We start from the raw sequence: 17,500 nt of genomic DNA on the forward strand, positions 1-17,500 counted from the left end.
CACTCACTCACTCACACACTCACTCACTCACACACACACTCACACGCTCGCTCGCTCACTCACTCGCTCACACACTCACTCACTCACTCACACTCACTCACTCACTCACTCACTCACTCAAACACTCACACACTCACACACTCACACACACACACTCACTCACTCACTCACTCACACACTCAATCACTCTCTCAAACACTCACTCACTCTCACACTCACACTCACTCACTCACTCACACACTCACACACTCACTCACTCACACACACACTCACTCACTCACTCACTCACTCACTCACACACTCACTCACTCACTCACACACACACTCACTCACTCACTCACTCACTCACTCAATCACTCTCTCAAACACTCACTCACTCTCACACTCACACTCGCTCACTCACACACACACACACACACTCACTCAATCACTCACACACTCACTCACTCTCGCTCACACACTCGCTCACTCACTCACACACACACACACTCACTCACACACTCACTCTCTCACTCACTCACACACTCACTCACTCACGGGTGCAATTCACAACCTCACCACTAGATGCCGCTAAAAATCGCACACATCACCTTTAATGGTGTTTGTGGTTTTTAATCAGTACTGAATGTTTCTGACGTCGCGGGGCGAGTGTGTGAAGGCTGATGTGTGTGTGTGTTGCAGTGGGACATCCGCACCCGTGAGGTGGTTCAGGAGTACGACAGGCATCTGGGAGCCGTCAACACCATCACCTTCGTGGACGAGAACCGGCGCTTCGTCAGCACCTCCGACGACAAGAGTCTGCGCGTGTGGGAGTGGTGAGGAGCTTTACACACAAAAACACACATTCAATGGGGAATATCGGCTCTAGATGAGGAGCAGCTGTGCTTCTCACAGGCGTTAGAGAGAAATCGGTTCAATTCTCGTAAAGCTAGCCTGACGTCGTCATACTCGGACTCTAGTCAGCATGTGAGTGTGATGCGGCTTCATTGGGCTGTGATTATGGGGCGTTTCAACCGAACCAGGAAAGAAAATGCCTCTGCGCTCAATTGGATCGACAAATGCCTTGATCGCGGTTCTGTTCCTCTTTTAAATGAATGCGCTGTCGACATCTTCTATAACAGACGCGACGGCTGGATCTACACATCTCAGTTCTCCAGCGGCGGCCATCTTTGTGGTAAACGAACTCAACCCAAGCGCTCTTTGGTGACGTGATGATTACGCTACGGTTGATCATCTGTCCATCATCGTATACAGCCCGCCCTGATGATTTGATTGGTCCGAACAGCTTTGGTTCGGGGATACTTGCTTCACAACGGATCAAGTCCAGACCGAACTTCCCATCCTCAAATGTTGTGGGCGGGGCTAAGCTCGGCTGGCATCCAGGCTATCGTAAAAGGGGTCATCGGATGCAGAATTCACTTTTATATGGTGTTTGCATATAAATGTGTGTGGACACAACCACCACACAATACAAAAAAAGATAAAATGAGTGAATGGATTTTTTTCAAACCTCAAAAAGCCTAAACACTCTCAATAATCAAGCCGTTTGCACTTCCTGAGCACTATGATCGCTGTGAGCAGAGCTGTTTTACACAACCATTGAGGAATTCGTTTCCATGAGACTTTGATTTAAAGAGTCGGGAACAGTACAATAAGGTCCTATTAATTAAGGAGCATGTTTAATCATCTTTGTTAACGTTCTTATCTCATAATCATTGTTAGTTTCATATACCAGGTCCATACAATAATAGTAGCCTAACAGATACAACTTTTGATTTTAATAGTGCATTAGTAAATGTTGAAATTAGCATTATATTAATTGTAAAAACATCCTTCAGCTCATGAATTTTTACTGTGAAATCTTTACTGATTTTTATCAAGTAAACTGGGGCTGGGCGATATGACCAAAATCTCATATCACGATAACGATATAACCGATATCACCATATAGTACCTTTTCTGTTCATTCAATCAATTAATAGTTTTTATATATATATATATATATTTACCTCATTGAAAATACTTTATTTTAGTATATTTCAACTAAAAGAGTATTTTCAGAGTATTTTTTTTTACTAAAAGAGTAAAATTTTCAGTTGATGAATGTTCAGTGCTCCAGCCGTGTCCTGCACAGAGATGCTATGGTGTGGTGTGCGCCGGTGACGCGGTGCGCTCGCTCTCATGCGGAGAGAGTTATTTCGGGACACTCGCGTCGTCTTCGAGGATTCGGCTCCGCTCGGCCTCAGGTGTCAGTGCTGTGCTCCAGTTACAGGAGCTCTCTCTGATGCAGGAGGATCACAATACTCAAACACATCTGTGTGTGTGTGTGTGTGTGTGTGTTTGATGGATTACAATAATCAAATGTGTGTGTGTGTGTGATGGATTACAATACTCAAACATGTGTGTGTGTGAGAGAGAGTGTGTGTGTGATGGATTACAAGACTCAAACACGTGTGTGAGAGAGAGTGTGTGTGTGATGGATTACAATACTCACACATCTGTGTGTGTGTGTGTGATGGATTACAATACTCACCACATCGCTGTGTGAGAGAGAGAGTGTGTGTGTGTTTGATGGATTATACTCACCATATCGCTTTGTGTGTGTGAGAGAGAGAGTGTAAGAGTGTGTGTTTGAGAGAGAGAGAGAGTAAGAGTGTGTGTTTGAGAGAGAGAGAGAGAGTGTGAGTGTGTGTGTGTGATGGATTACAATACTCAAAATCGCTGTGTGAGTGTGTGATGTATTATGCCCGTTTCACACATACTCCGTTTGCAGTGCGTATGCGGTGCGTATTTTTTTCCGTCCCCATGTTAACAGGTTAGAGCTTTCACACTGCACGCGGATGCGGTCCGGCGATGCGTTCCAGTTGCGGTGCGTATACAGCAGTGCAGAGATCGTTTCCGCACCGAGTCTATTTCTGCTGTGCTGCAAACGCTGAATTAAAGTGACAGCGCACGGTTCGTGGTCAAAATGAACACAGGCTGACCTGAATATGTAGTAATTTCACCATAAATGCATTTAATTCAATAAAATGTAACCATAAATGCATTTAATTAAATACTACTTTTTTCACAGTCGCTTTTTACTTTAAGACCGGGGTAAAGCAAAGAAAGCTACAATTTACTTCAACAAGGCCACATAATGAACGACACTCGTCTCATTCGTTGAGGTGGAAAAACAAGTTATTTGTGACATGCAAGATTTATTGTATACAGATTTGAATTATGCAAAAGAAAAGGTATGAGTCTGCTGTTTTTGTCAATTTTAAGTTTTAATTTAAAATGTTTGCGATTTTAATATAAGTACATGGTTAAATATGTTACCACTTGCTTGAGCAACTTAATATATAATCTAGGCTTATATAAAAGTAATGCATTGAACGTTGTTTAAACTGTGTTTTAAACGTGAATAGGCCTACAAAGAGAATTGCACTGGAGGCAAACACTTTTGCTGCTGATAACTTGATTTGATTGATGATTTTTTGAAATACAAATAGTGAGTAAATGTGTTTGTGGTACAGCCGCGGATCAGTTGCGCACTGCAAACGCACGCAGCATGTGTGAAAGCACTATAGCGCGTGCTGCTCCTGTACCGCATACGCACCGCACACGGAGTATGTGTGAAACGGGCGTTACAATACTCACCACATCGGTGTGTGTGTGTGTGTGTGTGTGTGTGTGTGTGTGTGTGTGTGTGTGTGTGTGTGTGTGTGTGTGTGTGTGTGTGTGTGTGTGTGTGTGTGTGTGTGTGTGTGTGTGTGTGTGTGTGTGTGATGGATTACAATACTCACCACATCGCTGTGTGAGAGAGAGTGTGTGTGTGTGTGTGTGTGTGTGTGTGTGTGTGTGATGGATTACAATACTCACCACATCGCTGTGTGAGAGAGTGTGTGTGTGTGTGTGTGTGTGTGATGGATTACAATACTCACCACATCGCTGTGTGAGAGAGTGTGTGTGTGTGTGTGTGTGTGATGGATTACAATACTCACCACATCGCTGTGTGAGAGAGTGTGTGTGTGTGTGTGTGTGTGTGTAATGGATTACAATACTCACCACATCGCTGTGTGAGAGAGTGTGTGTGTGTGTGTGTGTGTGTGTGTGTGATGGATTACAATACTCACCACATCGCTGTGTGAGAGAGTGTGTGTGTGTGTGTGTGTGATGGATTACAATACTCACCACATCGCTGTGTGAGAGTGTGTGTGTGTGTGTGCGTGTGTGATGGATTACAATACTCACCACATCGCTGTGTGAGAGTGAGTGTGTGTGTGTGTGTGTGTGTGTGTGTGTGTGTGTGATGGATTACAATACTCACCACATCGCTGTGTGAGTGTGTGTGTGTGTGTGTGTGTGTGTGTGTGTGTGTGTGATGGATTACAATACTCACCACATCGCTGTGTGAGAGAGAGTGTGTGTGTGTGTGTGTGTGTGTGTGATGGATTACAATACTCACCACATCGCTGTGTGTATTTTCCTCAAGAAAAATGTATTATCAATGATAAACGGTAGTGCTGCTTCATATTTTTGTGTTTTTTTCAAGATTCTTCGAATAGAAGGTTAAAAAAACAGGATTTATTTGAAATACATAAATGTCTCTACTGTCACTTTTGATGAATAAAAGTTTATATATATAACACTGAAATATGAAGCAGCACAACTGTGTTCAACACTGATAATAATCATAAATGTGTCTTGAGCATCAGATCCTCATATTAGAGTGATTTCTGAAGGATCATGTGACACTGAAGACTGGAGTAATGACGCTGAAAATACAGCTTTGATCACAGGAATAAATTACACTTTACTGTATATTCACATAGAAAACGGTTATATTAAATTAGAATAATTTCACAATTTCTACTGTATTTTTGGTGAGCAATAACAGACATCTTTCAAAAACATTAAAAATAAAAAAAATTAAACGCAAAGATGTGCTTGATTGTATTTTGATGTGCATTTCATCTTTTTTTTCCAGGGATATTCCGGTGGACTTTAAATACATCGCTGAGCCCAGTATGCACTCGATGCCCGCGGTCACGCTGTCGCCCAACGGTGAGTGACATCACGCGTCATGTGACTCGGATCAATAATCGATCAGAATCCCTCAAACACAGACATAGAGAAGACAGCCTCGTCTTCACGTCCTCTCTCGGAGTCAAACGTCAAAATAGATTAGTGTTTTGATCATTAGTAGCAAGGTTAAAAAACACATGCATTTATTACATGTCAAATAATTCCTATTGGATGAATTTAACATTCAAGAGACACACAACAGAACAAAGATGCACATATGACATAAACAGTGCTTTTCAGGTACAGACATAAAGTAATCAAACGTAAAATAGATTCTTCACTGTATAAATTAAATAAACATTAATCCGTATTATTTAAGCTACAAAAGTTATTAGTAGTGAACGATTTTTGTCTTTTGTTTGATTAACATCAGGATTATTAGGACGCTGTCACTTTAAGAGCGAATGCACTGATCCAATATACTGTTACACAAGCGTTTTATTTCCGTTCATTTAATACATAACCGACGATGTTTACATGGATACTCGCCAAGACGGTTGAGTATAATTTTGTGTGAATTAGAAGTAAAATAGAACTCGATTCGGTATTTGTGCGCTTAAAAACACACGTAACTCGCGTCAATCACGCTATTGTCCAGCCCTGCTGTGTTTTATGTTGTATTTAATTGTTTTACCCAGAGAAAAACATTGGATTATGCAACAGACATTAGACAAACGTCGGTTTGTTATAGCAGACATTTTCGTGCTGTAACCGATATGCCGATAAATACGGCGGCCGATCAAGGCCTTAAAAAGTAGGGCTGGGTATCGATTCAGATGTTCAAATTCGATTCGATTTCGATTCGCAAGGTCTCAATTCGATTCGATTTCGATTCTCGATTCGATTTTCCATTCCTGATTCGATTCTCGATTCGACTATAATAAATATAGATGTAATACAAATCCTATATTTATAAAAAAGAACAGTGGACATTAGGGCTGGGCAAAAAAATAGATTTTTCGATTAATCTTTTTTTTAAATGTGGTCGATTCAAAATCGATTCTCAACGGCCACGAATCGATCTTTTCCATATTCAGGGCTCGCGTGCTGCGTCTTCTCACTCTGCACAAGGTAAGCGTCAAGCGCTGCAGGCGTCGATACACACTCGTGTTTAGGAGTCGGGACATGATTCACTTGCTCAATCAGGCCAGCATTGCATCGTAACTAACGTTTATCATTTTCACGTCTTTTTTCAAGCAATTTTAAACTATCCTGTGCTCGCGCACTCGTGTATGTTTTTCATTGCGTGCACATACAGCCTAAATCCGCCTCACAACAAACAGCTCGCCAGTAACAAAAGTTATTTTTCGTGGATTATATCGCTTTAACAGTTAAAAACACGCAAAATGATGTCAAAACCTCTGGTCTTGGTGAGTAACCTCGTAAAGACAGTCGGTTATGTCTTAAATAAGCATAAAACGCGTGTGACAGACAGTATAATGAAACAGTAATGGATCCGTGCACTAGTTCTTAAAGTGAACGCAGCCATATGTGTCTGTCATTCATTTTGTTGTCAAAACAACATAATATAGCATTAATTGTAAGGAATCAGAATTAATAGCCTATGTATTTAATTCAGTCAGGACTAAAAGACTATCCAGTGTTATTTTACATTGGATTACTTGATTCAGTTTCTGTAGTATTTCTGACCTACCCAAAAACTTTTCTTTTTATGTCTCTTTATTTGTGTCTTTATTCTATTGTATTTATTTGTGCTACTTTTTTCAATTTAATTCAAAGATTGAAATCAAGCTTCCATGTGTTGCATAAACTCTTAACAAAAAAATTACCCCATTGTAAAAACAAACATTTAGGTGAGATCAATGTAATAAAAAATTGTCTAAAAAATGATAACTGAGATTTAGACTGAGATTTGTATTACATCTATATTAGGGGTGTAACGATTCATTCGTTTTCTCTCTGCATCGATTACAAATCCTGACGATGCATATGCATCGATCTTGAAACATGTATTTCGAATTGTGAATCGTTTATTTCGGTCAATATTCGATTTAAAATGCTAAGAATCGAATAATTTGCGATTCTATATCGATTCAGTGCTTTAAAACATATAAACATTAAATGACTACATGCGCGAATTAATGAGGCGTTGTGCGGCGTCATTTCGCGTCCTCACAGCTCTCACATACTCGCTGCACTCTTACCATCTTTCACTGGATTTCGCTCGCGCTCGGTCCCATATATAGCTCTCATCTACAGATTTTTGAGCAGTCCGTGTTTGAGCTCTCCTCAGGACAGCCATTAGTGTTCACATGAGCAGATGACAGCTCTCTATCGAGAAAGCAAGCCATTGATAAAGCTGCCATATCTTTGCGCGGGCTGCTATGAAACAACGCGTTCGTTGCGTGGAAACGTGACCGTTATTTTCTTTAAGATAAGATACTGAAGTTTTACGGAAATGGGTCATACCCGTCCTGAGCAGTTAAAGTAAAACCCCACTTATTCAAGGGTGCGCATTTATTACATGGAAAGAGAAAACGTATAATAGGTGTCTAAAATGCACACGCTTCCGATTAATCATGAATGATGAATGAAATGTAACTTAATGTCGTTAAACTGAGCTGATGAAATAACTACAACATTAATTACACTGAAATAGAGCGCGTGGTTTATCCATCAATCAGATGCGCATTAAAGTTGCATTCGTAATCGTTAATATAGCACAAGTAGACAGCCGGCGCGTTTTCTTTCAGAATCACAAGGAAAATGTTCAGTCGGATAAAGAGAACAAAAAGCTATTCCATGAGGAAACGTTAGTTAAGGTTTTAGTTGGTAAAGTTCATGGTATTTTTAGTCTCACACTGGAAGGATGTTTAATGTAGGAACACTTTAAGGTTGTGTATCCATTCCTACAAAATAGTTAGCATGATGAACTATACTTTTAAAGCCTTTTTAAATCTTGGTTTACATTTTTACAAATGCTAATTTATAGGCTTTGGAAATATTTTTTATAATAATAGATTCATTAAAAATTAACATGAACTAACATTAACAATAGACAAAATGTTGTTGTTGTTTTTTTGTTTTTTTTCCCCCCACTCTCTGACCCCCGAAGGCAGCTGTATTCACACCCTGACTAAGACCCATTGGGGGAAGCATTTAAATAATCCTATGAATGCATATACAAAATTAAGAATCGAATTAATCGAATCGCATCGAATTTTAATGTGAATCGCATTGAATCGAATCTTTCTGAATTTGCAAAAATCGTTCTTGAATCGAATCGAAAACCTATGAATCGTGAATCGAATCGATTCGCTGCCTACCCAAAGATTCACAGCCCTAATCTATATTCATTATAGTCGAATCAAGAATCGAATCAGGAATCGAAATCGAGAATCGGAATCGAATCGAACTGTGCGCTTCTGAATCGAAATCGAATCGAATTTGAACATCTGAATCGATACCCAGCCCTAGTGGACATACGTTTACAAGTGGTTAATTAATACAAAGAAATTAAGAGCCACAAACCTGTATATAAAACCCTTTTTATATACACTGTACACTAAATGCATGCAATGAATAGACAGGATTTTGATGCAAGATGCCAAATTGATGCTGAAAATTGGACAAGTCAGAACAGTCGCACGCCTTTGATCAAACACGATAGGTTATTTTATGTTTAAGATGGATAGATAAATAAATATCAGTTATCATTTTTTAGACAATTTTTTTTTACATTGATCTCACCTAAATGTTTGTTTTTACAATGGGGTAATTTTTTGTTAAGAGTTTATGCAACACATGGAAGCTTGATTTCAATATTTGAATTAAATTGAAAAAAGTAGCACAAATAAATACAATAGAATAAAGACACAAATAAAGAGACATAAAAAGAAAAGTTTTTGGGTAGGTCAGAAATACTACAGAAACTGAATCAAGTAATCCAATGTAAAATAACACTGGATAGTCTTTTAGTCCTGACTGAATTAAATACATAGGCTATTAATTCTGATTCCTTACAATTAATGCTATATTATGTTGTTTTGACAACAAAATGAATGACAGACACATATGGCTGCGTTCACTTTAAGAACTAGTGCACGGATCCATTACTGTTTCATTATACTGTCTGTCACACGCTTTTATGCTTATTTAAGACATAACCGACTGTCTTTACGAGGTTACTCACAAGACGCAGCACCGCGAGCCCTGAATGTGAATATGGAAAAAATCGATTCGTGGCCATTGAGAATCGATTTTGAATCGACCACCTTTTTAAAAACGATTAATCGAAAAATCGATTTTTCCCCCCAGCCCTATTAAAAAGTCTTAATGTCTTAAATAAACGAAGGTTGAAAATAATCATATTATTTTGTGCAAAAAAAAAACTTTATTAGCATTATAAGTGATCCTCAAGGAACATATTAAAACTAGAATGTACATTTCCTGAAGAAAATGTGAGTGGTGCTTGTAGTGGCAAAACTCGCCACTCGGTTGCTAGGGTGTTTCTAGTGGGTTGCTAAGATGTTCTAGGTGGTTGCTAGGCTGTTGTTAGGGTATTCTGGGTGGCTGGTATGGTGTTACTAGGTCAGGGTGGCCGCGGGTCCTTAAAAAGTATTCAAATGTCTTAAATTCAGATTCTTAAATATTTCTGGTCACACTACCGCTAAAATCTCTCCCGTCTGACGGATGTCCGTCAAATAACCAGCGAAGCTTCGACTCGCGAGAATGATTCTGATTTTATCACATAAACGGCGATTGATAATGATGATGTATTTCTGGTAGCGCTGTTGAGACTCGCCCGTCTCTCTCTGAGAGATTTTATAGTGAGAAATCAAAACAAATGAACAGCACACATAAAAAACTCACTGAGGTAAAAATTCACAATGTTGAGTTTATTTATAACATATAGTTAAGTAACATAATGGGAGCTATTTTCCTGGATATTCTCACGATTGCTAATGTTACATTGATTTTAGTTCAATAAACAAGTAGTTAAATTACTCCGTATGAAATATAATGTGTATTTCCATCACGGGTTTGGTCTTAATTTCCTTTCAAAGTGGCATTAAAAGATCTTAAATTGAACTAGTTTATATCTGTAGACACCCTGCCGATAAACCGGAACATCTCTATACTGTAATATTATTATGGATATTTATTCCCTTGCGTGAGCGCTGCGTTCCTCATGTGTCCTGTGACTGATGACGTGTTTTGTGCTGATCTCAGGGAAGTGGCTGGCCTGTCAGTCCATGGACAATCAGATCCTGATCTTTGGAGCTCAGAACCGGTTCCGTCTCAACAAGAAGAAGATCTTCAAGGGCCACATGGTGGCGGGATACGCCTGTCAGGTGGACTTCTCTCCGGACATGAGGTGAAGCTCCACACACACACACACACACACACTCCTGTTCATGTTCAGCTGTTCATCGTAATTGAAGGAAACGTGTTCTTTAAAGCAAAGCTGATTTAGTGGTGAAACAGCTGTAGATGAGATGGTCTCACTCAGGTCCTGTGCCCTACTTCCTTTTCTAAAAAAAAAAAAGATTTTATCTGATACTTTTCCTTTTGTGATTTTTAAAATGCACAATTTTTTACTTTGCTTTTATTTTATTTTTTTAATAAAACCTACAGGTTTGAATGTGCTTGTTTGTAGGGCCACATAATTTGGCCAAAAAATTAAAAATAGTTTGATAATATATTAATATGAATTTTTAATAATAATAATAATATACTAAATAAAATATTAATATTTTATTGAAAACTAATTTAGAAATATTACTTATGTACTATTTCACTTTAAAATAAAAGTATTTAAGTAAAATAATATACTATTTTTAAATTACAGTACATCTGTAAAATTACATTGAATAATTATGTTTTTATTATTATTAATAAATACAAATATATGTTTTATTAAACAAATTAAGTGATTACTGTTGGACAATTTCACTGTAAAATTAATTTACAGTACAGCTGTAAAATTACAATGAATTATGGTTTTATTATAATTACTACTAAATACAAATATTTATTTAAAACAAAGAAATATAAATTTTGTTCTATTTCACTTTAAAATAAAAGTATTTAAGTAAAATAATATAATACGTTTAAATCACAGTACATCTGTAAAATTACAATTAATAATTATGGTTTTATTATTATTATTATTATTACTAAATAAAAATCTTTTAAAACAAATTAATAATTATTACTGTTGGACAATTTCACTGTAAAATACATATTAAATTAATTTACAGTACAGCTGTAAAATTACGATGAATTATTATGATTTTATTATAATAACTACTAAATACAAATATTTATTTAAAACAAAGAAATATACATTTTCTACTATTTCACTTTAAAGTATCTAAGAAAAAATAAATAATAATTTTAATTTACAGTACAGCTGTAAAATTACAATGAATAATTATGATTTTATTGTTATTATTAAATACACATATTTTTTATTTAAAACAGATTAAGAAATATTACTGTTGCACTATTTCACTGTAACAAAAGTATTTAAGGAAAATGTAATGTGTACCATGGAGCTTTAATTATTATTTTATATATATAAACAGCGAGTTTATAACTTTAGCCACATTGCGATTGAATTGATGATATAAATGATGACGCTTCAATATCATTCTTGTTCTTTTTAGTGAAAATCATTGTGGAAAATATGCCTTGATGATTTAAACTAGATTGTGTAAACACATTTTTGGCTGGTTTTGAGTCATCATAGCCATACAGTCGTTTCATAAATACGAATACATAAATATTTTGTATGATGTTGCTGGTGTCTCTAACTGGTTCTCGTGTTCTCTCTGCAGTTATGTGGTGTCCGGTGATGCGGACGGGAAGCTGAACATCTGGGACTGGAAGACGACGAAGCTGTACCATCGGATCAAGGCGCACGATAAGGTGTGTATCAGCGCGCTCTGGCACCCTCACGAGACGTCCAAGGTCATCACCTGTGGCTGGGACGGGCTGATCAAACTCTGGGACTGAGGAAACACACACACACACACACACACTTCCTCGCGAGCTGCTCATGCGGGTGTTATCGGGCTGGTATCCAGTCCCTAAACACACACGCCACAGACTTTCAGCTTTTTTTTTTAATGAATGAAACCATGTCTCGCATTCTCTCTTTTTGAAGATAATAAATGTCTCTCGTTTATTTTCTGCTGTTTGTGTGTTTTGGTTTTCCATTTGGGGTGTGAGATATTTATCGTCTACCATAATATCACGATTGTTGTTTTAATGATCTATTAAAATGCATTTATAATGCCCTCAATATTCAATATTTTTTATATTTCTATCATTTAATATGACAACCCTTGTTTTAGCGTCCTCTCTCGGAGTCAAACGTCAAAATAGATTAGTGTTTTGATCATGTTTTAAATTAACAAGGTTAAAAAACACATGCATTTATTACTGCACCGTCATTCCTATTGGATGAATTTAACATTCAAGAGAAACACAACAGAACAAAGATGCATATGTGAAATAAACAGTGCTTTTCAGGTACAGACATAAAGTACTCAAATGTAAAATAGATTCTTCACTGTATAAATTGAATAAACATTAATCCGTATTAAAGCTACAAAAGTTATTAGTAGTGAATGATTTTTTGTCTTTTGTTTAACATCAGGATTATTAGGACGCTGTCACTTTAAGAGCGAACGCACTGATCCAATATACTGTTACACAAGCGTTTTATTTCTCAACTGTTACATTCATTTAATACATAACCGACTATGTTTACATGGATACTTAATCATATAGTTGATCAATATCACACGGAGAGCTGTTATATTTTTCCTCCAAATATCAGCACGATCACAAATGTGATATTGATTTTCAATAATCAAGAAGTTAATATTAAGTGACTTCCATTTTAGAGACAATATTGCCTGTTTTTGCTCTATTTCGCCAACGAAAATAGTTCCAAACAAAGACTCGCGACGACATTACTGAGTGAACGAATCGATTGTCTTAATGAGTGAGTCATTGAATCATTCATTCGGTCAAATGCTTTGTTCATGAGTGAATCAACCGTTTGAATGAATCGGTTGAATCTTAATGACTCACTCATTAACGGTGACTCGCTGCCACCTACTGGCGGCTTTTATTATACATGTAAAGTTTTTCATTTTTTAAATCACTTGAAAATATCAATATTTAAATGTTTTAAAACATCAGAACATTCTCTTTGGCATTATGGGTAATTTAGTCCATCACTGGTAATTTTGTTGTTAAACATGTATTTTATTTCCTATTTTAATGGGACATCGCACGTGGTGTGGTGTCTCTACAGAAGCAAATATCACAAGTGCACAACCTCACAAAATATTACAAATATGGAATTTGCTTTATGTATCAATTGCCATAACCTGATTAAGCCAGTATTATGGTTTCTAGATATGCAGATTAAACGATCAATCAGAATCATCTCCAGTATAACAAATGAAAAAAAAAAGGTGTTTCTTAGTTTATTCAGGCCTTTTTCAGAATAAACTCTTGAATCAAAATTATGCAAATAAGGCAATCCCAGAATGCACTGCCTTTAATTTACTCCTCCAACTCTCAAGGAATGTGACATTTATTAATATATTCATACGCCTGGTATTTGTACACAATGTTGAGTGTATTCAGCTGAAGTCAGTCACTATCTCACATTTAAATGACTGGAAAAAGTGTCCCGATGTTCATAAATTCAGCTTGTTTTTATCATGCTAACAAAATATAGCATTGATGTTATTTCATACTGAAAAGAATTGATGCTATTAATGATTTCTGTGCTGCATTTCCCCAAAAGCATTGTACGCATAAGTAGATCACTGTCTCCAATTACTTTTATAATTAGATATGCTATTACTATAATATACTGTACTACTATTGCTTTTGGGAAACGCACATTTTTACTCCGTATTTGTGTTTAGTAGAGAATTGAGTCCAGTGTCTTTAGCACTTTGCATCATGGGAGATACGTGTGTGGTGCATCAATGTTGGTTCAAAATGGAACATTTAAATCAATTTTGCTGTAAAAAAAAAGGATATAATTATATTTGTAATGCAATAAAAGATATTAGATACACATTTACATGTTTATTTTAATTAAATTATGCATATATATATATAAAATTACACAATTTATTAAAATCATAAAAATTATATTATAAAATCATACATAAATTATAAAATCATACATAAATTATAAAATCATAAAAAACTATTAAAATCAGCAGTGCGCTGTCAAAATAAAAGTCCGACTCGTTAGCCAAACAGAAAAACATACAGGCCGATATTTATATATATACACTGCTGATTGTGATTAAAATAAATGCGCTTTTATTATACACTGCCATTCAAATGTTTGGGATCGGTCATTTTTTAAAATGTTTTTAAAAGAAGTCTCTTTTGCTCAGCAGGGCTGCATTTATTTGATTAAAAATAAACAGTAATATTGTGAAATATCATTCCAGTGTAAATCAGCTGTTTTCTATGTGAATATACAGTAAAGTGTAATTTATTCCTGTGATCAAAGCTGAATTTTCAGCATCATTACTCCAGTCTTCAGTGTCACATGATCCTTCAGAAATCACTCTAATATGATGATCTGATGCTCAAGAAACATTTATGATTATTATCAGTGATGAAAACAGTTATGTAAATTGTTTTGGGGGGGATTCTTTGATGAATAGAAAGTTCAAAAGAACAGCATTTATCTGAAATAGAAAGCTTTTTTTAACATTATACATGTATATTATATCATTTTATGCTACATTACCCTTTCCAAATCATCACTGTACCGTGGTAGTAACATATGTACTATAACATACTGCCATATTACATGTAGTGTAACAGTAGTATTACCATAGTACCGTTTCATACGTTGTGTTTTTCCTCTTTTGCTTCATTTGAGTGCCACTAAATTATGATTGATTTAACTTTTTTTTTTTTTGCTTTTCCCCTGTTGTTATGATTGTTTCTTGTCAGAAGAGTAAAATTGAAAGCAAACAATGAGTTTACTGGGAGTTTTACATTTTTAATTGTGTCTGGTATTCACATCCTCATTGACTTGTTGATTTAATCCATAGACTGTAAATAAATGTGTGCGTAGTGTGTGTGACGTCACCCGTAGTGTTTCTGAAGAGCGTTTTTGAAGCCCAAAGTGGGCGGAGCCAGCCGTCGCCATCTTGGCAGTGTCACTCCCGGATAAACGAACATGTGCAGCGAGGCGGATTAGCTGAGGTGACGTGACGCTAACACACAGCAAACAAACGCTAGCAGTGACATCAGCGGCAATCCACCTGTCACTCAAGTGGCCACGCCCTTAATTATGCACAACTTTAAGGCTTAATATCATTTAAACGGATGAGTTATAAAAATATTCACCCCCCTCACAGTCGTCATGAAGAGCAACATTAGCGATATAGACCAAAACCACTTTTTGCTCCAGACTGTAAACATGTTTTATTCTGCTGTAAAGTTGGACATTTTAACATGCGAGTCTATGGGACTGACTCTCTTCTGCAGCCGGCCTCTAGTGGCCAGTGGAGGAACTGCAGTTTAATCACTTCAGTGTCGGATTCAAGAGAGAGACCGGAAGGTTGCCGCTTGATTTAATCGGCTTTTAAGTTTTGCAGTCTGAAGTGTTTCTCCTGAATAGTCGTCGCTCATCCCTGCGGGACGAAGCGAGTGTTGACCCATCCCAGGACGAAGGAGCTGCTGGCGTTCTGGATGTTTCTGTGCAGGATCAGACGAGGTTTGTTCGGGTCGCTGTAACTGTGATAGAGCCGGTAATGAGCGCGCTCCAGTTCCCTGAGGAGACTGAACCAATAGCGGATCACCGAGGGCTCGTCTCCGCCCACCTCGAACCCGGGCCAGTGCAGGTGCAGCTCCAGCAGCAACAGACCCAGCGAGTCCAGAACCCGCTCCAGAACCAGGTTCTCCAGGACCTTCCACTCCGCGCTTTCCAGGTCCAGCTTCAGGACATCCACCTGACGGCAGCAAAGGTGACACATTAAGCCCTTTTCACAAGATGTAATATAACTGTAGTGTCACAGATTCTGTGCAATACCCTGTATTTAATATATCATGATGATCAGTATTTGCGCTAAATTTGCACAGATTTGGTCTACACGAACTTCCCCAGCAAAGTGAGTAAACATAATAACACGCCAAATTGACCGTTCACAGGGAGTTTGATTGACAGGCAATCTGACCAATCATAATCCACCATTTTTGTCCGACAGAGCCGTCAGAAGAGTTAGTAGATCAACATCGGAGGATTTGAACTTGAGAAACGGAGTGTACTGACGTCTTTCCGCGGTTAAAACAACATTCCTCCTGATGTTCATGTTTATTTGATGCTATAAATGAACTAGAAGGAAGAGATGATCGGTTCACGAGCGGCTTTAACTGAGCGATCTGTCAGACACATTAAACAGACACAAAACGCTATTTATTGTTTAAACTTCTTTTAAAAAATGACCAAATTTTAAAGTTGATACTTTGTTTCATAGCAAAAGTAAGCTGGTCTGTCCTGTCCTGTTGTAAGTGTCCTCATGATGTGGCGTGAGAGGGGCGTGGCTTGTCGGACATAGCAACAGTAACTAAAGGGGGCGGGGCTTTGCGAACGGTCAATCGGCTCGTGATTTGACCCGCCACAGTTGATTTTTTACCCGCATTTGCCTCGTGTTAACTTCAAACCCGGTCTCTGTCTCTTTAAGCAGCGCGAGGAGAAGTAGGACACTTTATTGAGGACAGGCTGCTGAAGGTGAGCAGTGCAGAGACTGACCCGGATTACTGAACACACACCCATGAGAGATGAAACAGCAGCCCGTCACACACTCGCTGTATAGCCTCTCCTCTGCGCTCTGACCCAGAACGAGTCTCGTCTCTGTATTAAACTTCAGGACGTTCTTTCAATTTGATTTAGATTAGATCAGATTAGAAATTAAGTGTAATTAATATTATCGGTCTTTAAACTATGAAGACATTTAGTTTAAACTACAGCTGTCAAATAGATTAATCGCATCTAACATATAAGTTTGTAAATATGTGTGTGTGAGTATATATACATACACACACATATTTTCAAACTTTTATGTTAGATGTGATTAATCGATTTGACAGAACTAGTTTAAATATTAACATTGAAGCAAAGCCACAAACATGATTTGCTTTTTGAGCTCAAGTGAATAAATGATGAAGTCAGTGTACAGTAGATGAATTACAGTAGATGTTTTTCCACGTGTTTGTGGAGATCCGTTTGATGACGGATGTGTTTGTAACTCTTAGATCAGATCAAACATCAGCGTCTTCTGCTCTATAATCTCTTCCTCTAGTTAATGTGGTAAAAGTGAACATCAGCGATCAATCATCAGGGTCATCTACTGTACGCTCACTCGTCATTTATTCACTCCATCTTTCCTCTCCACTACCAGAT

The 17,500-nt window shown here is 37.5% G+C and overlaps 2 protein-coding genes across 2 annotated transcripts in view; one reads left to right on the plus strand and one right to left on the minus strand.

Moving 5' to 3' along the window:
• Positions 1-12,163, plus strand: part of cdc40 (cell division cycle 40 homolog (S. cerevisiae)) — a 34,909-nt gene extending 22,746 nt beyond the window's left edge. Inside the window, exons 12-15 of the mRNA XM_056247171.1 lie at positions 682-815; positions 4,973-5,049; positions 10,264-10,408; positions 11,874-12,163. Coding sequence (XP_056103146.1) covers positions 682-815; positions 4,973-5,049; positions 10,264-10,408; positions 11,874-12,051 — 534 coding nt within the window. The 3' untranslated portion in view covers positions 12,052-12,163. The remainder of the gene's footprint in view (positions 1-681; positions 816-4,972; positions 5,050-10,263; positions 10,409-11,873) is intronic.
• Positions 12,164-15,655: 3,492 nt separating this feature from the next.
• mettl24 (methyltransferase like 24) overlaps positions 15,656-17,500 on the minus strand; it is a 15,160-nt gene continuing 13,315 nt past the window's right edge. The window contains exon 5 of the mRNA XM_056247194.1: positions 15,656-16,049. Within this exon, the coding sequence (XP_056103169.1) occupies positions 15,726-16,049 (324 nt within the window). The 3' untranslated portion in view covers positions 15,656-15,725. The remainder of the gene's footprint in view (positions 16,050-17,500) is intronic.

Source organism: Rhinichthys klamathensis, unplaced genomic scaffold (assembly GCF_029890125.1).
Source record: "Rhinichthys klamathensis goyatoka isolate OS25496 unplaced genomic scaffold, OSU_Roscu_1.1 h1tg000043l_1, whole genome shotgun sequence".
Taxonomy (NCBI): Eukaryota; Metazoa; Chordata; class Actinopteri; order Cypriniformes; family Leuciscidae; genus Rhinichthys; species Rhinichthys klamathensis.